Source organism: Lagenorhynchus albirostris, chromosome X, assembly GCF_949774975.1.
Source record: "Lagenorhynchus albirostris chromosome X, mLagAlb1.1, whole genome shotgun sequence".
NCBI lineage: Eukaryota > Metazoa > Chordata > Mammalia > Artiodactyla > Delphinidae > Lagenorhynchus > Lagenorhynchus albirostris.
The window spans coordinates 2,220,898-2,243,920 of record NC_083116.1 but is presented as its reverse complement, the minus strand read 5'-3'; the positions used below and the strand labels follow the sequence as shown (position 1 = coordinate 2,243,920).

General features: G+C 52.0%; 2 protein-coding genes and 1 pseudogene across 9 annotated transcripts in view; 2 read left to right on the top strand and 1 right to left on the bottom strand.

Moving 5' to 3' along the window:
* The window catches only part of ZNF185 (zinc finger protein 185 with LIM domain), a 70,389-nt gene extending 62,560 nt beyond the window's left edge, over positions 1-7,829 (top strand). For 3 of the 8 annotated variants that reach the window (XM_060138882.1, XM_060138878.1, XM_060138877.1), the window contains one exon: positions 7,463-7,665. In XM_060138882.1, the coding sequence (XP_059994865.1) occupies positions 7,463-7,600 (138 nt within the window). In that variant the 3' untranslated portion in view covers positions 7,601-7,665. Of the gene's footprint in view, positions 1-7,462; positions 7,673-7,693 lie in introns of those variants that run through there. The other 5 variants (XR_009538626.1, XM_060138879.1, XM_060138884.1 and 2 more) reach the window with 5 other exon arrangements.
* On the top strand, positions 7,821-9,183 carry LOC132514124 (paraneoplastic antigen-like protein 5). The gene has a single exon (XM_060138887.1). The coding sequence runs from the start codon at positions 7,821-7,823 to the stop codon at positions 9,162-9,164; it is 1,344 nt and encodes a 447-aa protein (XP_059994870.1). The 3' UTR covers positions 9,165-9,183.
* Positions 9,184-14,158: 4,975 nt separating this feature from the next.
* On the bottom strand, positions 14,159-16,888 carry LOC132514016 (ADP/ATP translocase 3-like; annotated as a pseudogene).
* Positions 16,889-23,023: the final 6,135 nt, after the last annotated feature.

Here is a 23,023-nt window from a genome sequence, read left to right as displayed (position 1 = left end):
TAATGAAATGCAAAATTTCTCTCAATGGTCGCCCTCCTTTTGATCAAAGATCATCTCAAATAAGGTTACTCTCGATTGCAAACTAACTCTGGTCTTACTAGATTTGACCTGATTATTTGCACAGGTGCAGCAAGGATGGTCATTGGCCATACAGGCCTTTTAAAGTTCGCTTTGCTGAAGTTTTTATAAAGAATTTCAGATTGGACTGTTAAAGCCTCTCGAGGCTAGTAGGCCAAGCCAAGAACTCACCACCAGATATCACCCGTGCTTCCTATATATACATATTGGTGAATTCCTCTCTTCTCAAGGTACCCAAAGCCACCTGAGTTTCCTGGACTTGCCAAGGAGAGACGTTCCTTACTCACCTATAAGGCTGGGAACTCTGTAAGCCAGGTACCAGGTTCCCAAGGGAGTTTTATAAGACTTGGCTTCATAAACTCAACCCGAGTTCCTTAAAATTGTCAGGTCACATGTGATTCTATGAACATCATTTACAAATATGACATTCCAGTCAAAGCCTTGGTTATATAACCAGTGTTTCCAATTATGTCCTGTTAATAAGAAAGGCAGGTTCTTATTGAACCTATAGGCATATAACTGTATGACCATGAAAATAAGAGTGCTCAAAAATAATTTCCAAATTCTAGAGGGATTGGGCAGGGAGGAAAAACTAAATGGTTTGTGTCCATTTATGAAAGTATAGTCTACTAAATTGTTATCAGTTATGGATAGCTTAAGAGAAATGAGAAAGGGTTCCTTATATCCAGAATATAGAGCATGAAAGCATTGGCAACATTCCAAACAAAACCCGTAATCATCTTTCATGAGTTCATTAAGTCCTATGTCATCAATTCTTGTTCCGCTCAGTCTCATGAACCCATCAGCTTCTTCACTAGAGTTCTGGGAATTCTGGCTTAGTCCAGTGACAGGATTTCAAAGTTATTTAAGTAATGGCATCAGAAGCTCGTGCCTCAGAGCATGTGGCATAGTCCTTTCCATGGGGGTCTGAGACAGTCCCTTTTTCTTGAAGGTGAAGCATTCTGGCCTGTAGCTGATTGCAAGCTCTTTCAGGGAAGCCTTAGTGCATGACAAAAGGTTTTAAATGCTCATGGTTAAAGATCTGATGAGGGTTCATCGCAAAAATAATGGAATTGACAAGGAAATTTTGTTGTTTCTGTGGCATGCAACATTTTAAAAGATAACTACAATTATGATTGATAACACTACACTCTTTAATATCAGGCAAAGCAATACCAGGACGTATCACGAACACTGAGGGCATTGACAAACCGCCAGGAAATTAATACGGTTTCTGAAACATTTATATTAATGACATTTCGCTCACACAAACGTAACCTAGAGAAGGTTAGGCATCTCTTATGATACGACAAAGCCTCCCATGAAACTCAATATATCAAATAAACCTAATTATTTCTGGCACCTCTGTTTTTCCAAGGGAAGAGATACTTTGTGATTTTCCAGGCTCTATCTGGGAAAACTCAAATAAGCTTTGAGATCAGGAATATACCACTCAGGGGAATTCGCTGCCGTTCCAGTGGTTAGGACTCAGCACTTTCCCTGCCGAGGGCCAGGGTTCAATCCCTGGTCAGGGAAATAAGATCTCACAAGCCACCGGGTGCAGCGAAAAATAAAGAAGAGAAAAAAAAAGAATATATCGCTTAGGATTTGAGCGTGGGGAAAGTAAGATAAAAAAGTTGTCAGAAGGTTTGAACACTTGGTTAAATAAGATCATGTGTCAGTAAGAAACACTACTTGTCTATTTAACCAAAGTGACAAAATATTTTAAAAGTAAATCTTTGGCAGTAATGCAATTATAAAGAACCTTAGTTCTTTCAAAAGTGACAAGACTTGGTTGAGGCCATGATAAAGTCAACATAAAGCAAAGAAAATTATTCTGATAAGAAAGACTCTTTGGCCAGAGGTGCGCCCCGGGGCCGCGGGACAAGCTGGCGCAGAGGTCGCCCGTGTTGGGGGGCGGGGCTGCGGCTAGGTTCCAGCGGTTCTGCCGGAGCATCGTGGGTCCGGGGCTGGGGGCGTCCGGACTTGCGATGCTCTCTGCACTCTCCTGGCTCTGCAGCCTCGAGAACACGGCTAAGCAGCGGCAGTTTAGTGGAGAGTTGGCCTGCTGGGAACTAGGGGCCTGCTGGGGTCTCAGTTCTTGGCTGGCCCCGGAACATGAGGTTGCCAGGCGTGTGATGGCAGCAGGTAGGAGTGAGCCGCTGGTGCGGTGATGAGCAGGAAAAAAAGGACACTGGCTGTTGGCCTGTGAACCTAGGCAAGAACGAGCAGCCAACACAATCCAGACCCGGGTCCGAGGGCCCAGCTTGGTCCTGTGCGGCTGGTCGGTGGAATAGACCTGCAGGTGTGGCTCTTGTCACTCTAGGACTGGCTTCTGGACAGATCCTGCCGATGAGCCCAGGGCACTGTCCTCAGCTCTCCAGGAGAGTGCGCCGGAGTGGAGCCAAGGGGGGGTGCCTGACTCAGCACGGCGACCACGCACGTCCAGTCTGCTGGCAAGGGCAGTGGGGAGCCGGGGGAAGTCATGGCCTTGGGAGTGTCCTCTGATGAAAAAGAACCTGCAGGCTTATCAAATAACTTTTGTGTGGAACGTTGGTGTGCTGAAAGCAGTTCTGTGTGCCTTTCCCCCTTGGTGTGGATCAGCAGTGCTGAGGCAGCAGGCGTGATGCAGAAGTGTGAGCAGAGACCGTCTAGAATCCCCAGACTCCAGGGAAACTAAAGGTGACAGCCAGCCTAGTGAAGAGGACAGGAGGCGGGGGCGGGGGCGGCAGCCCAGCAGGCGCCCCTCGTCTCAGGGCCCTAATCCTGGCTCCAGCCGGGTGGTCAGGGGAGCTGCAAGGTCTTCTGGGCGAGCAGAGCCCGCGGTCCTGAGCTGTTCTTCTCTGTGTTTGGGTCATCTCCCCCCATCCACGGGGAGAAATCTAGATGAGGTTTAAGAATCAGTGCTTTAAGAATGTGGATCTCGTAGTTGAAACCTTGGAACACGTGTTTTCAGCACAAGGTGTTAAAGTGAATGGAAGGATTTAGTGCCTTTTCAAGGAGGCTGTCTCCATGTGGGCAGAACTAGAGAATAAATGGGTCTTGAATTAAAAAAAAAGAAGAAGAAAGAAAGAATCTTTGCTTTCTAGGCAGATTACTCAAAAAGTAAAGAAAAATCTTCTACTACCTCTTATGAAGAGCAGACCAATAATCTAAGGAAATGTTTCCATTTTAACAGAGAAAATCAAATTCTAGTTTTGCATCAGTGTACTATTTGATATTATAGCTCATTTTTTTAAATCTTATAAACAAACCCACTGAACTTTAGCCAGCTTTGACCACAAGAGATAAAATCTCCTCTGAGAACCATATCCGTTCAGGTTTTGTCCTACACTTCCATCTTTTTCATTCTGGAACAGCTAGTCATTTTACTTTAGTCTTTTATTTAACAAAAACACATCCTGCATAGTTAATTTAGTATAAGTGGAATGTTTTAAGTGAGCAAAAGATCTTGGAAACTATCTTTAAGACTGACATACTACATATGAAACAATTACTGCTAAAATAAAGTTTTTGTGAGAACAAATTCACTGTCACTAATTCCTGAGAATTTTGAGGATTCAATTTATAAAAGCACTTAAGTATCTCTAAACCAATAATAATGGAGCTCCTTGAAAGACTTTTATAATCTAATTTGGTAATACCATCAGGGTAGGAAACATTATATACACATACATACACACAAAAACATAAAATAAATAAGTCCTGGGGATGTAATGTACAGCATGGAGACTGTAATTAATAATACTGTACTGTATATTTGAAATTGGCTGAGAGAGTAGATGTTTAAAATTCTCCTGATAAGAAAAAAACAACTATGTGTGCTGATAAATGTTTGCTAGACTTATCATGGTGATCATTTTGCAACATATACAAACACACCTGAAACTAATATAATGTTATATGTTTTCAAACATATTTCTTAACCTCCGCTGTTTTCCAGCATGACGGTCAGAACCCCTCTTCCCATGGTATCACCCTTTATGACACCTTCTCATACCTGTAATGCTACGTGGCTGAGTGGGGGATTCATGGAGCCACAGTGGGCTAGTGTTATGAGATCCCTCAAGTAAAATGTCCCACTTGGAGTCCATAACTTTCTGACACCAGCAGGTAACCCCTTTATCTTGGCATGGAAGGAGAATGATTTAACAGCCTCTCAATAGTACGTTCTAATTAAGTAAGACATGTTCAGGTCTGTGTTCTCCTTCTCTGATATAGGAAATATCTGGACTTAAAGGTAATCTTTAATTTAACATTTTTGTCTGCTTTTAATATTTTTATTAAAACGTTATCGAAAAGCCTCTTCTTCTGTGTCCCGAATAAAGCAAAAGAAATCTATTCTGTCACCAGATGACCACAACTTCTGGTCCGAAAAGTGACTACAGGCTTCAGAGCCTTGGTACTCCAAGCGTAGTCAGGGATCTGCAGCATGGGAGTCACCTAGCTTTCGAGAAACGCAGAACCTCAGTCCCACCCCAGTCCTCCTGAATCAGAACTTTCATTTTTACCAAGATCTACCAGATTTGCAGACTTCCAGTGCGATAACCTGAGCTCCCCCCACGCCGTTCTCTGGAACAGCGAGTTAAGAGTCCCGCGGGCCCCAGGGAAAATGTTCCAGTCTTCCTTCTGTGGAAGAAATTTTCTTTGGAAAAGGGCGGGAAGCAGTTTGGGTACTAGGTGGGTAGTACTAGGTGGGTAGTACTAGGCTGTGAAGTCAAGGGAATAATGGGAGAATGTAATCCTTTGAAAGTTTTCGGTCTCTTGGTGAATACGAAAAATTTTCCTGCCCTTGCATTTTTCCCGGAAGCAGCTGTATTTATGCTGTCCGCCTCTAGAAAACAGAACAATTAAAAAAAGATCAGGATTTCATTTAAAAGCACCCACCGGGCTTTTACTTTTGCACCCGGCCCTGCGCTGACCTCTTGTTATATTCAAATAGGGAGAGCGACTGGTGACTGTCACGCCACAGCTCCCGCTCAATGGGGAACAGACAGGCTAAACAAGAGCCAAGATGGCTGCTGGGCCTGGCGTGGCACGTGGTGGGTCTGGCGGCCTCCTTCCAGGGACCAGCCTAGCAATGCAGGGGACCCTATTCCACACCTAACCCCGCTCACAGTCCAAGGCTGGATTCTGTCCAGCTCTGCAGTTTAAGGTGCCCCGGTTTAATTTGAACTCCGTCCGCCTAGTTGCGCACCCTGGCGCAGGGCGGGGCGAGGTCTCCCCCTTCCGAGGGGAAATGGTGGGCGCCACGCTGCTAGGGCGCAGCCGCGAGTGGGCCGTGTGCAGCTCTGCTGGGCGGGAAGTGGGGGCGGGGGGGCGGGGAGTTTGTAGCCCGACAGCCCCTTTCCACGGGCTCCCGTCCCGGTGTGCGCCGCGCGAGCCGTGGTTCCGGACGCGTGGTGGTCGTGGGTACAGGCGCTTCGGCCTGTAGGCACCTCCAGCAGGTACTGGTCAGGCCCCGGGCACAGAGAGCCATCCAAACCGCGTGGGGTTCCGCACAATGACCCTTGCCATCTCCCTTGGCGTCCCAGGGGTTGGTGGCTACAGGTTTCCCCTGGAAATGGGATCCCACTACATCAGGCATTGGCACCGCATCCATTCCGTGCCATTTCCAGGCACCGCGACCAGCCTAGGAATTGCAGGGGAACCTATTCCACACCTAACCCTGCTCACAGCCATTGCGGTCAGGACTGGTGGCTCTGGGCCTTATCCTAGAGGGAAAGTGGCTTCAGCCCTTCCTCCCCTGGCCTCCACCAACTTCCACTGACCACGTGTATTCCTGCTCTGGAATGAGGGACGTTTGAGGTAGCGGGTGTGTGAGGGGTCGTGGGGACTTAGGGAGGAGGGTTTAGGTGTGGGTGGGGACAACAGGGGAATGAGGGCGGGAGGCTTGGGGACAGTAGTTGGACTTGAGTGAGGTCAGGGCTTGGGACAGGGATGATGCTTGGGAAGGGGGGGGACATGGCTTGAGTGGGGGCAGGGATTTGGCTTGAGTGGGGGCAGGGCTTTGTTAGGGATCGGACTTGAGTGGGGGATGGGACATGGGAAGGGGTGGGGCTCGGTGGGGACAGGGATCGGACTTCCGTAAGCATGGGGCTTGGCGTCAGGGGCTGGGCTTAGGTGGGGGTGGCGCTTGGGTGGGGGTGGGACTTGGAGGGGGGACAGGGATCAAACTTCTGTGAGGGGAGGCTTGGCGTCAGGGGTGGGGCTTAAGTCCTACGTCGTGCGTCAGTGGGGGCAGAGTTTGAGGGAGGGGGTGGATTGGAGGGCGGGGCAATAATCATACTGTAGGATCCCTCCGGTACTAGCACTGTATACCAGTTGAGAAGTTTCTTTTCTTTTTTTTTTTTGAATTTTTGAATTTTATTTTTTTTACAGCAGGTTCTTATTAGTCATCCATTTTATACACATCAGTGTATACATGTCAATCCCAATGGCCCAGTTCATCACACCACCACCCCCCGCCCCCTGAGCAGTTTCCTGTATCCCTGTACCAGAGTGCCTCTGTAGGCTCAGAATTGGCACAGCCTGAGCAGGGCCGTGTGGGGTGGAACCGTAGCAAAGCACCTCTGCCTCGCCTTGGACAGATGCAGTGAGGCAGTACCACCTCCCCAGCACCGGGAGCTGCCTCTGGGCAGAGCTAGAGGGCAGGCCTAGTGTTGCGTGTGGGTGGAATCCCCGTATCTGCACTGCCGGTGGGTCCCTAGTCAGCATGGTGAACGGCTGTGACGTAGACCTATGTCGGGAGAGGCTTCTGTAACTTCCTGGCAAAAAGCCGGAGGGGTGGGGTTGCCTGCCAGGGTTTCCAGGGTCTGCAGGGTGGGGTCACACCTAGGGTGAGGGTTGTCTGTTTCAGCAGTGTGGCACTGTAGACCCTTTTTGGGTCCCTTTTCTGTCCCTGATTCTAGCTTCCACACAGTTTGAAACGGTAGGCTACTGTTTTTCAGCACGTGATCCTTGCCGCCACCCCCCATGTCCCCTCCCCTCCAGCGACAACAGGACACTTGTTTGGTTGGAGGCCAGTGACATCCCCTGTTGCTCCTTAACCTTTACCACATAGCACCCCTCTGCGATGGAAACCCATGGTCCCCGCCGTTCTCAGTATCCACGGCAACACTGCAGCTTGTCACACGTTCTCCACACCCACCAGTTTCATTGCCTTGTGCAGAGAGAGATCCAACCGTCTTTCTCATTTGTCAGACATTCTCTGAGAAAGGAGGGAACTCACATCTCCGTCCTCCAACCTTTGCCCCAGAGAAGTGGGTACCAGGTGCCCTGGGCCTGAACAGCCCTGAGGCAGGGAGTGGGACAGCCTGCTGTCCTCTCCCGTTTGGCGGGCTTTGTCAGGCCCCTCCTCCTGACGCTGACCTTTTCACCACAGGCACCTGCAGTACACACAGAGGAGTCCTTGGACTTTGAGGAGGAGTGCACGGCAAGCCGAGGTCAGCAGGGAGGGGAGCTTGGCCTAAAGACACCTCTCCAGCAAATGACTGGGGAAGCCCTGAAAAGCAGGGCCTGAATCTCTGTGACCAGAAGTGGGGGTAGTGCGTGGGCTTTTAGTCGGGGTGGGAGGGTGCGCGTGAATGATGCTCTCACCCCATTTGCATTATAGGCTGTGCAAACCCGGAACGATTCTGCCTCCATACTCGGCGTTGACTCAGAATTGCCTGAGTCCCGGTCCAACTCTGTGAGCTGCCTACTGCCCCTAGTGTTAGATCAGTCCATAGATAGTGGGAGCAATGCCTGTGAATCTGTTGGAGGATTGGTGCAAAGGCATGGACCTGGACCCCAGGAAGGCCCTGCTGATCGTGGGCATTCCTGTGGAGTGTAGTGAAGAGGAAATTAAAGAGACCCTGAAGGCGGGCTTACAGCCACTGTGTGCCTACGGGGTGCTGGGCAGAATGTTCAGAAGGGAAGACAGCTCTAAGGCAGTTCTCATTGGATTGGCCGACCAGGTCAATTACGCTACGGTGCCGAGTCAGATCCCAGGAAAGGGAGGTACCTGGGAAGTGGTGGTGAAGCCCCGTAGCCCGGATGATGAACTTATCAACAGACTGAACCACTTCCTGAAAGCTGAGGGCCGGAGAATGGTAGATGTGGTCAAAACCCTGGGGTATAGCACTCGCCCCGAGCAGGGACAGCCAAAAGGCTTGGCCCAAGTCAGGCCGCCAGACCCGCAGCCTCTGCAAGAAAGCATGTGGTACCGAAAACTGAAGGTGTTTTCGGGAAGCACTTCCCCAGGCCCGGGCGAAGAGAACTTTGAAGCCTGGCTAGAGCAGGTGACTCAGATGATGCAGATGTGGCGGGTGTCTGAGGTAGAGAAGCAGCGGCGTTTGCTGGAGAGCTTGCGCGGCCCCGCCCTGTCCATCGTGCGGATGCTCCGGGCCAACAGTGGCTCCATGACCGTGGCGCAGTGCCTGGACGCCCTGAAGCAGATCTTCGGGAATAAAGAGAACTATAGAACCGCACGCTTTCAGTTGCTCCAGACCTTGCAGAAGCCCGGAGAGAAAGTCTCTGCCTTCTTGCTACGGCTAGAGCCCGTGCTGCAGAACGCTGTGCGGCACAGCCCCTTGCCGGTGAGAAGCGCAGACATGATTCGCCTGAAATACATCCTAGCCCAGGCCCACGTGAGCACCGGCCTCCGGGACAAGCTCATGGTCTTGGATCAGCGAGGCTGTGCGCCCCCCTTCCTGGAGTTGATGCAGCTCGTTCGAGACGTGGAGGAGTGGCAGACCGCCGCGGCAGTGACCAGGGAGAAGCAGAGGCAGGTAGGAGGGGGCCACAGGGCCTCTGGCACCCAGGTAGTGGCAGAAACCAGAGTCCCGGTCCGTCCGGTCATGGTGCGGGCAGGGCGGTTCCATGACAGCAGCACTCAGACCGTCCAGGAAGGGGCTACCCTGTCACTGAAGCGCAAGCGGGTGCCACGCTGCCGCGAGACTGGGGAGGAAGGCCACAGCCAGGCCGCGTGTCCTAGGGCCGAGGACCAGCCCCCGGCAAAGCAGGCGCCTCAGCCCGCAGCAGAAGAGTCGGGAAACGAGATGCGGGCTGGGGCCGGGAGCCACCCCAGGCCCCAGGAAGCATAGGCTCAAGATACGCAGGCACCCCCTCCCCTAGCAGGCAACACAGATATTTCAACGAGGGGAAGGGGCAGCCCACAGAAACAGTGGGGGCCTTGACTGGGGCACAGGGGCAGGGCAGCCAGGCCGAGGCCCCGCCCCAGCCCCCGCAGCGTCCACCAGCTGTTAGGGACTCCACCAAGCAAGCCGAAATCAGCTCAGGGAGGCACCGGCGGCACAAGCGGGAAGCCGCCATACGCAGCACGAGGCGTACCCGAGCCTCAGACACAGACCCCAACACAGCAGAGGCTGAAAAAGGTATAGTCGGGGGCTCTGGCGTCAGCCCTGTCTTCTGGCCACCCTCAAACGCCCACCCTGGGGGCTCTGAGCTAAGGGTGTTGACGGGCCCCCAGGCCACGCGGGGCCTAGAGGCGCCTCCCCCGGGGCCGCCCCTGCCAGGAGGAGCCGGCGCTGGCGAGGAAGGGCTGTGGGGCAGAGAGGAGATGCCCCGGAGGGACACCGCGGGGTCCAACTTCACGATCATCTACACCGCTGGAGGGGAGCCCCGGGAAGGCAGCACCCTGGAGCCTCTGCGCAGGTGAGGGCAGGAGCAAGTCTCCTCCCCCTGCAGCCTGAAAGGGCAGTAGGGGCAAGGACAGCAGACACTGAGGAGACGATCCCACGCGAGAGCGTCAGGTCAGCTTGGCAGGCAGGGCGCTGAGTCCCTGGTTGCCCAGTACCCCGCAACTGGCTTTGGTGTGAGTGGGGGTGCAGGGAAGCGTTTGTTCCAAAGGAGGAGGAGGAGGAGACGGAGGAGGGAGACTTGGAGAAGAGGGGAGGGGGAGGGGCGGGAGGGGGAGGGGGTCCGGGCAGGGTCCAAGAGAATTAGTTGGCGGGAGGAAGGAGTGTTTAGTCCTCCCTAGGTTTGTGCGTGGCCACTGGAGACGTGGGACTGGCCTGGAGAACCACAGCTCACAGCTGCCAATGCCAAGGCCAGCCCCAAAGGCTGCCACCTGGGAGCAGCCCTGAGTGGCCAGCCCCGGCCTGGGTGAGGGGCACCTGCAGATGGCTGCCACCCACACTGGCCTGGGAGTCGTTAGGGGCCACTCCAGGTGCCTGGGCCTCCCTCCTGAGAGGGGACCCCTATTCATCATCCCCTGGGGCAGGTTGCTCCCTGTACTGGCAAGCCCAAATGTGTCCCTGTAGGCCCCAGAGGGACCCAGGTGTCAAGGAACCCCCAGCCCCCGCTCCCCTCCCCCCAACACACACACCCTAGCCATCGTCCCCCCGCAGAGCCCTGAGGTGCGCCACGAGCCAGCCAAGGCTCTGGTCTCTGTGGGCCAGTGTCGTGAGCTCAACGTGTGCTTTCTGGGCATAGATTCAGGCCCAGCGCTGCCTGTTGTTGTGGAAAGGTGCATGTGTTCTCCTCTGAGCAGTCCACCCCGCCCCGGTCCCGGCGCCGAGACAGGAAGCCCAGTCTCAGGAGCCGGCAGGAAGGACAGGATGGACGAGGTCACAGCCAGCGCCCACCCCAGGACCTGGGCTCCCCCCCGGGACCTTGGGAAGGAAGACCTTGACCGGGGCTGCAGGAGGTCTGCGGGAGGCCCCCCAGGGCTTGTGTTCTGCTGGGCCACCCCGTTGTTCCTCGGGACTCCACGTCCCCGGCTCGGTGGCGTGCGCCCTGCTGTGGGGCTGCCCTGTGCCCGCCATAGGGCAGGGCCAGGCCCCGGGCATGTGGGCCAGAAATGGAGGGTCTGCCCTGGGGGGAGCGGGCATGGCCGGCGCCCATCTTCCTGGCGAGAGGCCACCCGCGGGGCCCTCAGGAAGGGAGACTGTGGGGAGATGGAGGGCCGCCGGGTGGGGTGTAGCGGAGGCACCTTTTCGAGGACCCTGGGATGGGGCGGGACCCGTGAGCTCCGGTGGCCGTTAGAAGTTCCTCTGTGTGTTGTTATGCCCTGTGTTCAATGGTTTCAGTCAATGTTTCTGTTTAATAAATTTCCCTGAACGTTTCATCTGAGTCTGGCCTCTGCTGTGGGCAATGGAGTGAAGGGGCTGCTGTGGTGGGGTCAGGGTTGGGGGCAGCAGCAGTGGCCTGGCACCCCGAGTCGGCACGGAGGTACGGTCCGGGCAGCGTCCAAGAGGGTCCATGTGGTCTCCTCGGCTGGATGGAGCCGGGCGGCAGGGCCTTGTGGGCACGGGCCATGGCTGGTTGGGTCCCCGGGAAACTCGGGGAGTCCCCGGGAACCAGTGGGTTCGGTGTCGGGGGGGAGGGGGAGGGACGGCAGGCAGGACCGGAAGCTCCAGGATCCCTGGCAGCGCTGGGGGGGCTCGGGGCACCCAGAGAGTTCAGAGACGTCGCGTGTGCCCTCCCAGGACCAGCCGGCCACAGAAGGGTCCGGGCGTGAGGTCAGAGGCCCCTGCCAGGAACGCAGTGCAGGATTCCGGGGTGGGGGTCGTTTGCCCACCTGCCTGAGATCGTCTGCCCCTGCCGTCCCGCAGCGGCCTGCCCTGGTCTAGGCGCTGAGGGACGGCAGGGGACCTGGGGCTATGGGGTGGCCGAGGGAAGGAGGGCCGCCCAGCAGGAGTTGCAGAGCCCTCAGGCCCTGGGTGGGGGCACAGAAAGGCAAGGAGAGCTGTCCTCCACTTTAAGTCCCGGGCGGGGCGGCCCCCCGAGGGGCAGGGGCGCCCCCTCCCTGTCCCACTCCCTGCATCACTCCTGTGTCCTGGGAGCAGGCAGGAGGCGGGGGGGGGGGGGGGGGGGGGGGGGGGGGCGGGGGGGGGCGGGGGGGCGGGTGTCCTGTGAGTGGGAGGCTGTAGATGGGGCCCGGGGATGACCCCTTCCTGCCCAGAGGCTGGCTCTGGACCCCCGGGGCCCTCCGTGCCACCTGAGGGCATCGGCCAGGGGTGGGGTCCCTAGTGATCCAGGAGAAGCCTCCCTGACCCTGAGACCGTGCCCTGTGGTCCTGCGCCTGCGTGCCCCGGGAGGGTGCGCGTTTGCGTTCGGCGAGTGTGCGCCTGCGCGCGCCGCCATTTCCTGCAGCCCCGAGCTTGTGTCCGGTGCCTATCGGGAAACAGGACCGTCCACACAGCGAAATGGCTACCGCGGGCGCGAGAGGCCTCGGCGTCGCTTCTCCCGCCGTCGTGCCCGATCCTGCCGCTAGATGGCGCGCGAGGATCACAATTGGGCCGCGCCGCCCGTCTCGGGCACCCTGGCCTCCTGCTGCCCTTCCCCCGTTGGCCTGGAGGACGTCGGTGGTCTCGCCGGCCTTGCGGCTGAAGCAGCCCTCACCCCCCCGGCCACGTGTGCACCCTCGCCGCAGTGCCGGCAGAGGCGGGAGAGAGAAAGGGAGCTGGGTGCCCGCAAGGAGCCAAGGGGGCTGTTTGGCGGGGTGCCCTGGTGTCGGTGGTCTCTGGGCGCTGGCTTTCAGAGCTGGCCGGGGCCAGGAGCTGTGGACACGCGGGGAGGGCGGCTCGACCCTCCAACCACGAGGGACCTCGGGCGGAGATGCTGCTCTGGGCGCTGGGGCTCCGTGGGGAAGGGGCTTGTTCCTAAGAGGTGGGGGAAGGAGGGGAATGGGGTGGGCAGGGACCTCCTGCAGAGCAGTGGAGCCTTTTCCTAGCTCAGAGTTCATGGAGCCTTTCCTTGTTCTGTGGTCGAAAGTGAGTAGAAGAGGACTGAGGGGACTGTCCAGGTTGCCGAGTTGCAGAGCTATAGGCTTCTTAAGTCTGGGACCTGTGCTGCTTCCATCACATTATGTATTGCTCCCAGTTCGTGGGTAGTTATTACCCCTAAGGCCTTGGTGAGCCTGGTGGACCCATACTGATAGCTCTGGCAGTCTGTCCAAACGTGAGGGAGGGGTGCCTCTTAACCTGTCCTATTTGTCATCTAACCTCCTGCCTCTCAGATGCTAATGATGGTTCGCCAACACCTCTATTCTATGTAGACATCTAGCATTACTGTTCATGCCTGACAGACCCTCTGTGTCATTTAACTAAAACTCAACTGTTACACTCTGGGTGACATGATTGTGGCTTTCGTTGTCTCCCTTTCCACAGTCAGGTTCTGCCTTTCAGCCTTATTTGATTTTTATTCTTTCTAGCAAAACCTCTCCCTGAATTAAGGCCAGGCACAGCACAGGTAATTTTGAGGTTTATATTTCAAGTCCTAAGAGCCCCCATTTCCCATAGCACCAGCAGTTCAGGGAAGAGTACCGCCCCCATCCCTTATTCTCGGTAGAATCGGGCCTTTCCTTTTCAGCTAGCCCTCAGTCTTCCCCTTGTGCCCGATATCTGGGCAAGCTGGTAAGAAAGCCTGGGTGCTCCTTCCTTTGGCACCAGAGGGAGATTAGAACCATGTATGCCCCTGAGCACATGTGAGAACTCTCCCCTCGGCCCCGCCCCCTCACATGGTAAAATCCCAGGCCACTCTCTATCCTTTGCTCTCGCACAAGTCACTTTACAACTGCTTGAGAGGCTTGCCCTGCTCTCTTGAGAACCCTTGATTCTGTAAGTAATGAACCATTTCTTGACTTCTTGGGGGTGTGTGTGTGTGTGTGTGTGTGGTGTCATTGGTCTCCACATCCAAAGCAAATTTTGGGTGGGGGTCTGTCTGTCAGGTTACGTTGGTGGAAATTATGTGCAAGTCTATGGAACTGCCCCCCCACCCCACACACACAACCAAGAGAGTCAATTACAGACAATATCACAGGAAGCATGGCAGAGATTAGAGCTGCTCTGAAAGATGTAGGGGTGGTGGTCCCCATCATATCTCCATTTACTTTGCCAATCTGTTCACTGCAGAAATTGGATGAATTCCATAGAGTGACTGTATACCCCAGGCTTCACCAACTATCAATTCCAGTTGTGGATGCTGTGTGCTGGACGTGGTAGAATCGCTCAAGCAGATGAATAAGGCCTTAGGTCCATGTTACGTGGCCATTGATTTGATGAGTGCATTCCTTTCTATTCCAACCAATCAAAGAAAGAGGATAAGAAGCAGTTCACAATTATGTGGACATCTTTATTTACAATTTGGTCCACTACCATGTTAACTCTCCTGCCCTATGTCATATCTGTACTCTCTTATAACATAGTACAAAGAGATGTGGACCATCTAGACAGCCCATAGAACATCAGTCAGATCAGTTACACTGACACCATCATACTGATTGGACAGGAAGAGTAAGAGGCCTCTCTCTAAGACACATGGCCTCTCGAGAGCATGGGAGCTAAACCCTATGAAGATTCAGGGACCTGCCATTTCAGTGAAGTGTTTAGGAGTCCAGTAATCAGAGGCATGCCAGGATGCCCCCTCCAAAGCACAAGACAAATCATTGCGTCTTGGATCCTCCAGCACAAAGAAGAAAGGAGCACACCTGGCAGGCCCCAGGATCATTGCTGCGGTCCATATATCAGGCGACACAGAAGGCTGAGAGCTGGGCTGCAGGAGAGGAAGCTTCAGCAGAGCTGGGGTGCAGGAGAGGCGCCTGCGGCAGAGGTGGGGTGCGGGAGAGGAACCTGCAGCAGGTCCAGGCTGTGGTGCAAGTAGCCGCGTGGACCATCTTATACGACAGACCCCGTGGTGTCAGAGGTATCAGTAATGGGCAAGGATGCAGTGTCAAGTTCAAGGCCAGCCCCTGTAAGAGAATTGCCACTCAGTCCCCTGGGGTTCTGGAGGAGGGTCATGCCATCAGCATCAGAGATTCTATGTCTTTCTAGAAATAGCCTCTGGTGTGTTTCTGGGCCCTGGTAGAGACAGATGCTTGACTATGGGACACCAACTGACTCTGTGTCTGGAACTTCTCATCATGAGCTGGGTCCTGCCAAGTCAAAATCAGATGGCAACTCACTGTAGGATGGCAGTGGTGCATCTGGAATGCAGGCTGGGCAGGGACAGAGATGTGAGTAAGGTTTGTGAGCAGTAGCACAGGCCCTCATGTTACGCATCACAGTCATACCAGAGCTCCTCCCTCAGCTCACACTATGGCCACATGATCCCATACAGCCAGATGAAGGAGGAGGAAAAGGTCTAAGCCCGGCTTTTGGATGGATTTGCTTGGTCTTTGGATACAAGTTGAAAATGGATGGCAGTTACATTCTAGCCACACCTAGGGACGTCCCTGAAAGACAAGGGGGAGGGAAGATCTAAACCCCTACGTGGGTTAGGGTGGAGGGACAAAGGGTGTTTTCTGTTTTTCTTTTGTGTGTGTCCTGGTTTTATTGTTTTGCAGCAGAATGCCCAACATTGAGCATAACTGCAAATATGTGGTCGTGCCAAAGCTAATAACGCTGAAGTACAAATGGGAGACGTGGTTTTTTAAGATAAATACTTAAATAGAAGTTGCTCCTATGACCACCTGAAGTCTAGGTCTGGTAGGAGCGGCCTCACCTGTGGACCCATGAAGACATCACGATTCCACTCCCTCCCTAATCAATACATGGACACAGGGTGCCAATGGTCGTGATCACAATGAGCCTTTCGCCAGAGCCACCTCCAGCTCTCCACAAACATGGTGAAATTTCTCGAAGGTCAATGGTCCATAAAAGTTAAGTATTCTATGTGGTTCTCTTGGGTCTGTGTGTCCAGCGGGGTGGGGCCTAGATGACCTCCTTCAGGTCATCGTACAGGACCAGCATGAAGGCACCACCCATGAGGCAGAGGACGTTGGACAGGCGCCCTTGAAGAAGGCTTTGCCCCTTTCGTCTTTGAAGAGGCCCCCTGTACGTGATGTTGGCTCCTTTGTGCCCTGACTGCATCATCATCTGCCGCCACTTGGTGTTGAAGGGGCAGGAGACCGTGCTGGCCACCACTGTCACGTTCTTGGAGTCAAGGAGCATGACTTTGCCGGAGTAGGTGGGCTGGTAGATGACGATGCTCCGCACGGAGAGGCTGAAGCCCTGGCATAGGCCCCGGATGCCATCAGACCTGGTGATCTTCACCAGTCTCCTAATCCTCTGAACTCGATGTCAGATTTCCCAAAGTCAGCCGCCAGGTGGGTTCTGGTGAAATCCAGGGAGTAGACGAAGCAAGAGGGAGGTGGCTCTGGCCACCCCACCAGAGGCCAGATTGCCAGCAAAATACTTCCAGAGCTGCGTGTGCTTGTCCAAGGCCCCCAGGAAGATCTGCTTGTACTTATCCTTGAAGGCGGAGTTGAGGACTTGAGTGGGAAGTAGTGTATGACCCAGGCTGTCCGTCCAGAAGGACAGCACACCCTGCTCCTTGGGGCTGCGCACGGTGCAGTCCACGATGCCCTTGTCCTGCTCGTCGGCTGTGATCTGCTTGCTGGTGTATCGTACCTGCACAGCAGTTTTGCCCACTCCATCGGGGCCACAGCCACCTTGGAGATGGTGGCGGCAATGCCTCTGGCCAGGAAGTCCTTGGCAAAGGAGAGGGCCTGTTTCGTTGTGGTGGCAGAACGGGCAGCTCAGTGAGTGGGAAACAGAGTGGAGGCACAGAGAGCTGGAGGGTGGGCACTGCTGGCCAGCCCTGTTGCCGCTGGGACCGAAAATGCAGGCCTGGCATCCCATGCAAGATGGTATACTGTCAGGGGATATACTTCAGACTGAAGGATGTGTCTGAGCGGGCGCATGAGCATGGGATCCTCTGGTATCACACATTCCATCACCCAGAAGCTGCTAGCTTTGTAGCGTGCCACAGTGTCCTGCTGAAGGTGCAGCTGAAGCCCATGCTTAGAGGCGATCCTCTGCAGTGATGGGGTGCCGTCCTCCAGAATGCAGTATATGCACTGCATCTGAGACCTCCCTGTGGCACTGTGTCCCCAATAGGAAGAATACATGGGACTGGGATCCGAGGGGTGGAAGCCAGAGTGGCCCCCCTTTCCATCTTCCCTAGTGACCTACTCAGGTGGACATTGTGTGTCACATCTCCTTAGCTCTGGACTTTGCAGGAGAGGATATTCTGGTCCCTAAAGACAGTGCACTCTCACCAGGAGACACAGCCAGAGTCCTGTGGTGCTTATAGATATGACTGCTGCCCGGCATTTTTTTGTCCCCTGTGTCCAGAGACCAGCAGGCAGGAAGAGTCGCCATTTCAGCAGTAACCAACACTTAATCAAGGAAGAGGGAGAACTGCTCTTACAGCTGGAATATGTGCGGAACACAGATGATGTGCTTAGGTGACTCGTGGTACTCATTTGCCCAGTTGTGCCTGTGAATGGCCAAGTGCAGCGATTCTGCCCTGAGAAGGGCATGGATACCAGGGACTCAGACCTCAGGGATGAAGGAAAGTGGCCAAGACTGCGGAGGTGATAGCAGAGGGTGAGGGAGACCTAGAAGGGGCAGTGGAGGAGGGAGGTAATGAGTAGCTGTCACAGCTGCAAGACCAACTGCATCAATGGCGTTGTACTGTGTCCCACCAATTTCTCTCTTCTAAGTGGACACTCAAGAAGACAGGCACATGGGAACCACAGAGAAACTGCTCCCTGAACATACGTACATGGAATAGTGGATCTGTGTGGCACAAGGGGTGGACCGGGGCAGCTATGGAAGTTCACCACTTAGATGTCACTTTAAGACAGGAGTGCAGTCAGCTGACAGCACCCAGATGCAATGCTTTCAGGATCCACTGCAGCATTTGCACAGAGGTCATGCTATTCCCAGGCAGCGCCCAGTCTATGACTTAGCACAGCAGGGCTACTAGAATTATTTCTGCTCAGTGTGGGACTCCTCAATGGGCCGTCTTTGCACCAGAGCTCCCAGTGGGCTGGCCAAGACTTTCTCAAAGCTGCACCATCGTCTAAGGCGCTCCCTTCCAGCCCTTCTTCCATCTCCCTCCTTCCACAGGTGTCTTACATTCACTGTGGTCTGAAGGCTCTTCCTGCCTACCCCCCTTTATCTTTCTCAATAAATCTTTTGCACTTTCTAACTCCATATTGGCTTCCTGGCGGACCTGAACTGACACATTTCATTTGAGGCTAGAGAGTACTCCTCTTCTTTCATGGTGAAGGTAGGAGAAAAGCCAAAACACTCTTTCCTCCTAAAAATTTCCTTTAAAAATTACCTTCGAAATATTTTATCTTCTCTTAACTAGCATTGATGGGGTGGTGCTTGCGGGAGTGGCTTTGCCGTATTTTAGGAAATTCAGCGCTGTAGGGGGTTTGTTTGAGGGATTTGGGAGCTGCTCGCACGCAACAAGCTTTATTGGGTTGCGTGTGCTCCGTAGCGTGAGACCATCCAGAGGCTTATGGGTGGGCTGAGGGAGCACCACCCAGAAGGAGAGGAGGGTAGGGTAACTGTTACGGCACTCAGCAGCACGGCGGGGAGCCTCCAGGCCAGAGAATTCTGAAGGGCAGCAGTGGCTTGGCGTCTTATCAATGACCAGCGGATGTGGGGTAAGGTGTCCTGGGAATTGCAAGGCAGGCAGGCCCTAATTGACTAATAATCTGCTGGCTTGGGCTATTTTAAAAATAATTTAATGTGTAAAAACTGGAGTTTGGCACCAGTGGGATTTTGAGCTAATGAATCTCAGCCCGCAATGAAGAAATAGAAAAGTGAGGGGCCAATACACAGAGGCCATCTGAGGCTGATTTATATAACAAGCATTTCGATGTATTTCTGTTGAGAACGGAGACCGTGCAGGGACTTGGCACCTCCTGTCCTCAGGTTTGGGCTAAAACCCTGAGGAGATGGGCAACATTCCATTTAACATCCTATTACGTATTTAATAAATATGTATTCAATAAGTATGTATATAGCTGTGTTCTGCCATGCATTGCCCCAGGTGCTGGAGGTGCAATGGACAGCGAAACCACTCATGGTTCCTGTCATCATGGAGCTTTGAACTGCGGGAGGAACTGCACAAATACACATGTAATCATTATGTTAAGTGCTTGAGAAAGGCAAGTACTACGAGACTGCTACAGGAGTGTGTTAGGAACTTAAGTTAGATGGAGGCAGGAGCGCCACTTGAGGTGCCCTTGGTGAAGGGACATGGATGCTGAGACCTGAAGGATGAGTAGGAGTTGGCCAGGCAAAGAGTGAGGGAGGTTGTGCTCAGGCAAAAAGAACAGAGTATGCAGTGGGCACAAAAGTGACCTCTACCTCAGCCACCCACTTTTGCTGTCACTTTCCAGGCTTTGTCATCTCCTGTAACTGCCCCCACCTTGATAATCAGTGATTCAAGCATCCCCGCTGTGGTCATTTTCCGACCTCTTCAGGGCCTTCAGGCATTGCCTTTCTCTGTCTCTACCTGTCAGCCATCTCCTTTTTCACTTAATCTTTATTTAAATGACTTTACTCAGGTATAATTAAAATGCACATATTTAAAGTGTACAGTTTGATAAAGCTTTCTCATACCCTTTTTTTCTTCTTTCTTGCGGTATGTGGGCCCCTCACCGCCGCTGCCTCTCCCGTTGCGGAGCACAGGCTCCGGACGCGCAGGCTCAGCGGCCATGGCTCACGGGCCCAGCCGCTCCGCAGTATGTGGGATCTTCCCGGACCCGGGCACGAACCCGTGTCCCCTGCATCGGCAGGCGGACTCTCAACCACTGTGCCACCCGGGAAGCCCTTCTCATACCCTTTTGAAGTCCCTCCCTCCTGTATCCTGCAACCTTGCTAAACTCACTTATTACTTCTAGCAGCTTTTTCTTGGTAGATTCTATGAGATTTTTCTACACAGAAAATGTTGTCTTCAGATAACAGCAGTTTTCTTTTCTAATAATGAATACCTTTTATTTCTTTTTCTTAACATGAGACAAAACTCTTCTGTGTCTTAGAAAGGCTTTCTGCTTAGCTCCTTAGCTTCTGACTCAGTCCTCTATCTCTTCTTCGTCATTGCAATCTTGGCTCCTTAAATCTCCAATTTTGTGTCTCCAGGCCCGTGAGACCACTGAAAGCTGTGCTGGTTTTTTGGTCCCCAGATATATCCATCTACCTGGATGAAGCCTGAATTCTCAGCCTCCTTCACTGCCCTAGAATTGGCAAATGTCCCCAGAGGAGAAGCAGCTGCAAAATACCAGTGTACCTTCCCATGGTTCTCCTTCTCCTGCACGGTGGCCCTTTAAGTTCTGATCACTTCAGGAGGTCTCCAGTGGTTCAAACTGATCTTTTTCGTCATATTTTTAAAAATTGTTTTTGCTATTTAGAATGTTATTATTATTAAATATTGCATATATACAAAAGAAAGATAATGTATCGTGTACATTAACAGTCCAAGGAATAGTAGAAAACCAAAAGCCCATGAATCTATAACAGAGAAGAACAAACCTAACTCCATATTCGATCTATTCCTTTAGCTCTAATCTCTGTGCTTAGTCATGCTGGCTCTGAACCTTTGTCTCTTCAATCAGTAAAAGAACATTGCCTATAGCCTGAAATATACAATAGTCTTTTCTCAAGGCTCTGCCTCCCAGGCTTAACCTTTAAAGCCATAACACTTTCATTCATATAGACATAAAAACTTATAGAACAGAAAATAAAATTTGTCTTATTGAAGGTTTACAGGAACTTCGTGACCTGACCTACCTGGACACCTGCGAGAACAAGGGACTATCACGTCCTCTCTGAGGTCTGGCCAGCACCGAGAGGTCTGCAACAGCCAGCCACACCCCCTCCCCTTTTAGTATAAAAGGAGCCTGAATTCTAACCTGGGTAAAATGGTTCTTTGGGATATGAATCTGCGATCTTCTCAGTCTGCTGGCCTTCTGAATAAAGTCGCTGTTCCTTGCCTCAGCGCCTTGTGTCTCCATTTATTGGCCTGTCATGTGCCGAATAGTACGGGCTTGGGCTCGGTAACAAACCCACCATGAAGGTAAGCTTTAGGACAGAGCCCCCGACCCTCCTCACTTATATTCAGTCCCGGTCCACCCTCATGCAACTATTCTACATTATTGTTATTTTAAAAAATTCATTTAAATGAGATATAATTGATGTATAACTGTGTAAGTTTAAGGCGTACAATGTGTTGACTTCATACATTCATATGTTGCAATGTGTTACCACTTTAGGGTTAGCTAACATGTCTGTCACATCACATAATTTTCATTTATTTTTTGTGGTGGGGACACATGTCATGTTTTAATGGGATTTTCCTGTTGTTCTCTATAGGAGCGTTTGTCTGCCAAAAACTACCCTGTCGTACCCATAAGCAGAAGTCAAATCAATAAAATCATGACACCTTCAATGGTTCTCAAATTTTACCACCTGTTCTCATCTCTTCTACCACCATGTAGTCCAAGTTATGACCATATATCCCCTATACTAGTCCAATAGCCTCCTAAACTGATCTTGTATCCACTTTGCCTCCTTCTTATGCATTCCTCATATAGCAGCCAGAATTATTTTTTTTCACTTTTTTTTTTTTTTTTTTTTGCGGTACGCGGGCCTCTCTCCGCGGTGGCTTCTCTCTGGACGCGCAGGCTCAGCGGCCATGGCTCACTGGCCCAGCCGCTCCGTGGCATGTGGGATCCTCCCGGACCGGGGCACGAACCCGCGTCCCTTGCCTCAGCAGGCGGACTCTCAACCACTGCGCCACCAGGGAAGCCCCAGAATTATTTTTAAAAAACAAATCATATTATGTTACTTCCATGCTCAAAACCCTTCAATTCTTCCTACTGCTTTCTTAGCATAAAATGAAAAACATTTTTAATCACAATAAATGGCATTGGCTGAGTTGTGATAATGCTCAATGTACCAGGCACAGTATCGTTTGATTTTCATAGTAATGCAAATGATTATTTCCCTTGTTTATACCAATGAGTAAGTAGAAATCTATAAAGCTGAATTTAATTGGTTAAGGACACAGTTAGAAGTGGTGAAGCTGGAATTCCAAGCCAGGCCTTTTCAGCTCTAATGTACGTGTTTGAAACAGTTTAGATATATAGATACCTGACTTCTTCAGGGCAGGCAGGTAGACTGGAGACCCAGGGAAGAGTTAATGTTACAGCTTGAGTCCGAACGCAGTCTGCAGGCAGAATTTCTTCCTCTTTGAGGGACTTCAGTCTTTTCTCTTAAGACCTTCAACTCTTTGGATGCAGTGCACTCAGATTATGGAAAATAATCAGCTTTATTTATAGCCACTGATTCAAATGTCAATCACATCTAAAAATACCTTCACAGCAACATCTAGAGACATGTGTAACCAAGCAACTGGGCAGTACAGCCCAGCCAAGTTGGCACATAAAATCGCCCACCATACTACCTGCCTGTATTTTCATTGTAAAGAATTCAAACAGTGGGAAGTATAGAGAAGAAACACTGAGAGTCACACTCCCACTTCTGTCCCCTTTACCTCCACAGAGATGAACACTGTCAACCTCTCAGTGAACATCCTTCCGGAGCGCTGCCTATTCCTTTAACATTCATACATATAAATATATAAATATATATATATATATATATAAAATTTGGTTTATTTTATTTAAATGGGATCATTCTGTAAGTATTGTTTGTGTCTTGTTTTCCCTCTTGATTGGTAAGTCACATATATTTATCTTTTATTTTTTTACTTAGACAAACAAAACATTTATTCAGCGCTTACAATATTAGGTGATACAATTGAGTGAAAAGCAAAAGTCCATCTTTGACCCCCTTCCTGAACCTCGCTCTCTTCCTCAAAGGTAAACGCTGTTATCATTTGGTGTGTACACATGGAAACTTTGGACACAATATTACACACGGAGCTGAAGATGACAGAGTGTGACCCTGCATCCCCTTCATGTGCTCTATTCTTCTCCATCTTTACCCCTGCATAACTTATGTCAAGAATGGCATGTTATGACATTGAGATTATGTCATGAGACAAAGTCTATATTAATAAGAGAGAAGGTTGTTTGTCTTGCAAGTGTGACACTATGAAGCATATGAAAAGTTTAAGACTATTCCTTTGGAGGACTGTCAGTGGCTGACGGCTGTAAGCATCACCCTTTCCC

Coding starts and splice junctions, on each gene's coding strand:
- LOC132514124 (XM_060138887.1), top strand. CDS start 7,821: ATGCCTGTGAATCTGTTGGAGGATTGGTGCAAAGGCATGGACCTGGAC.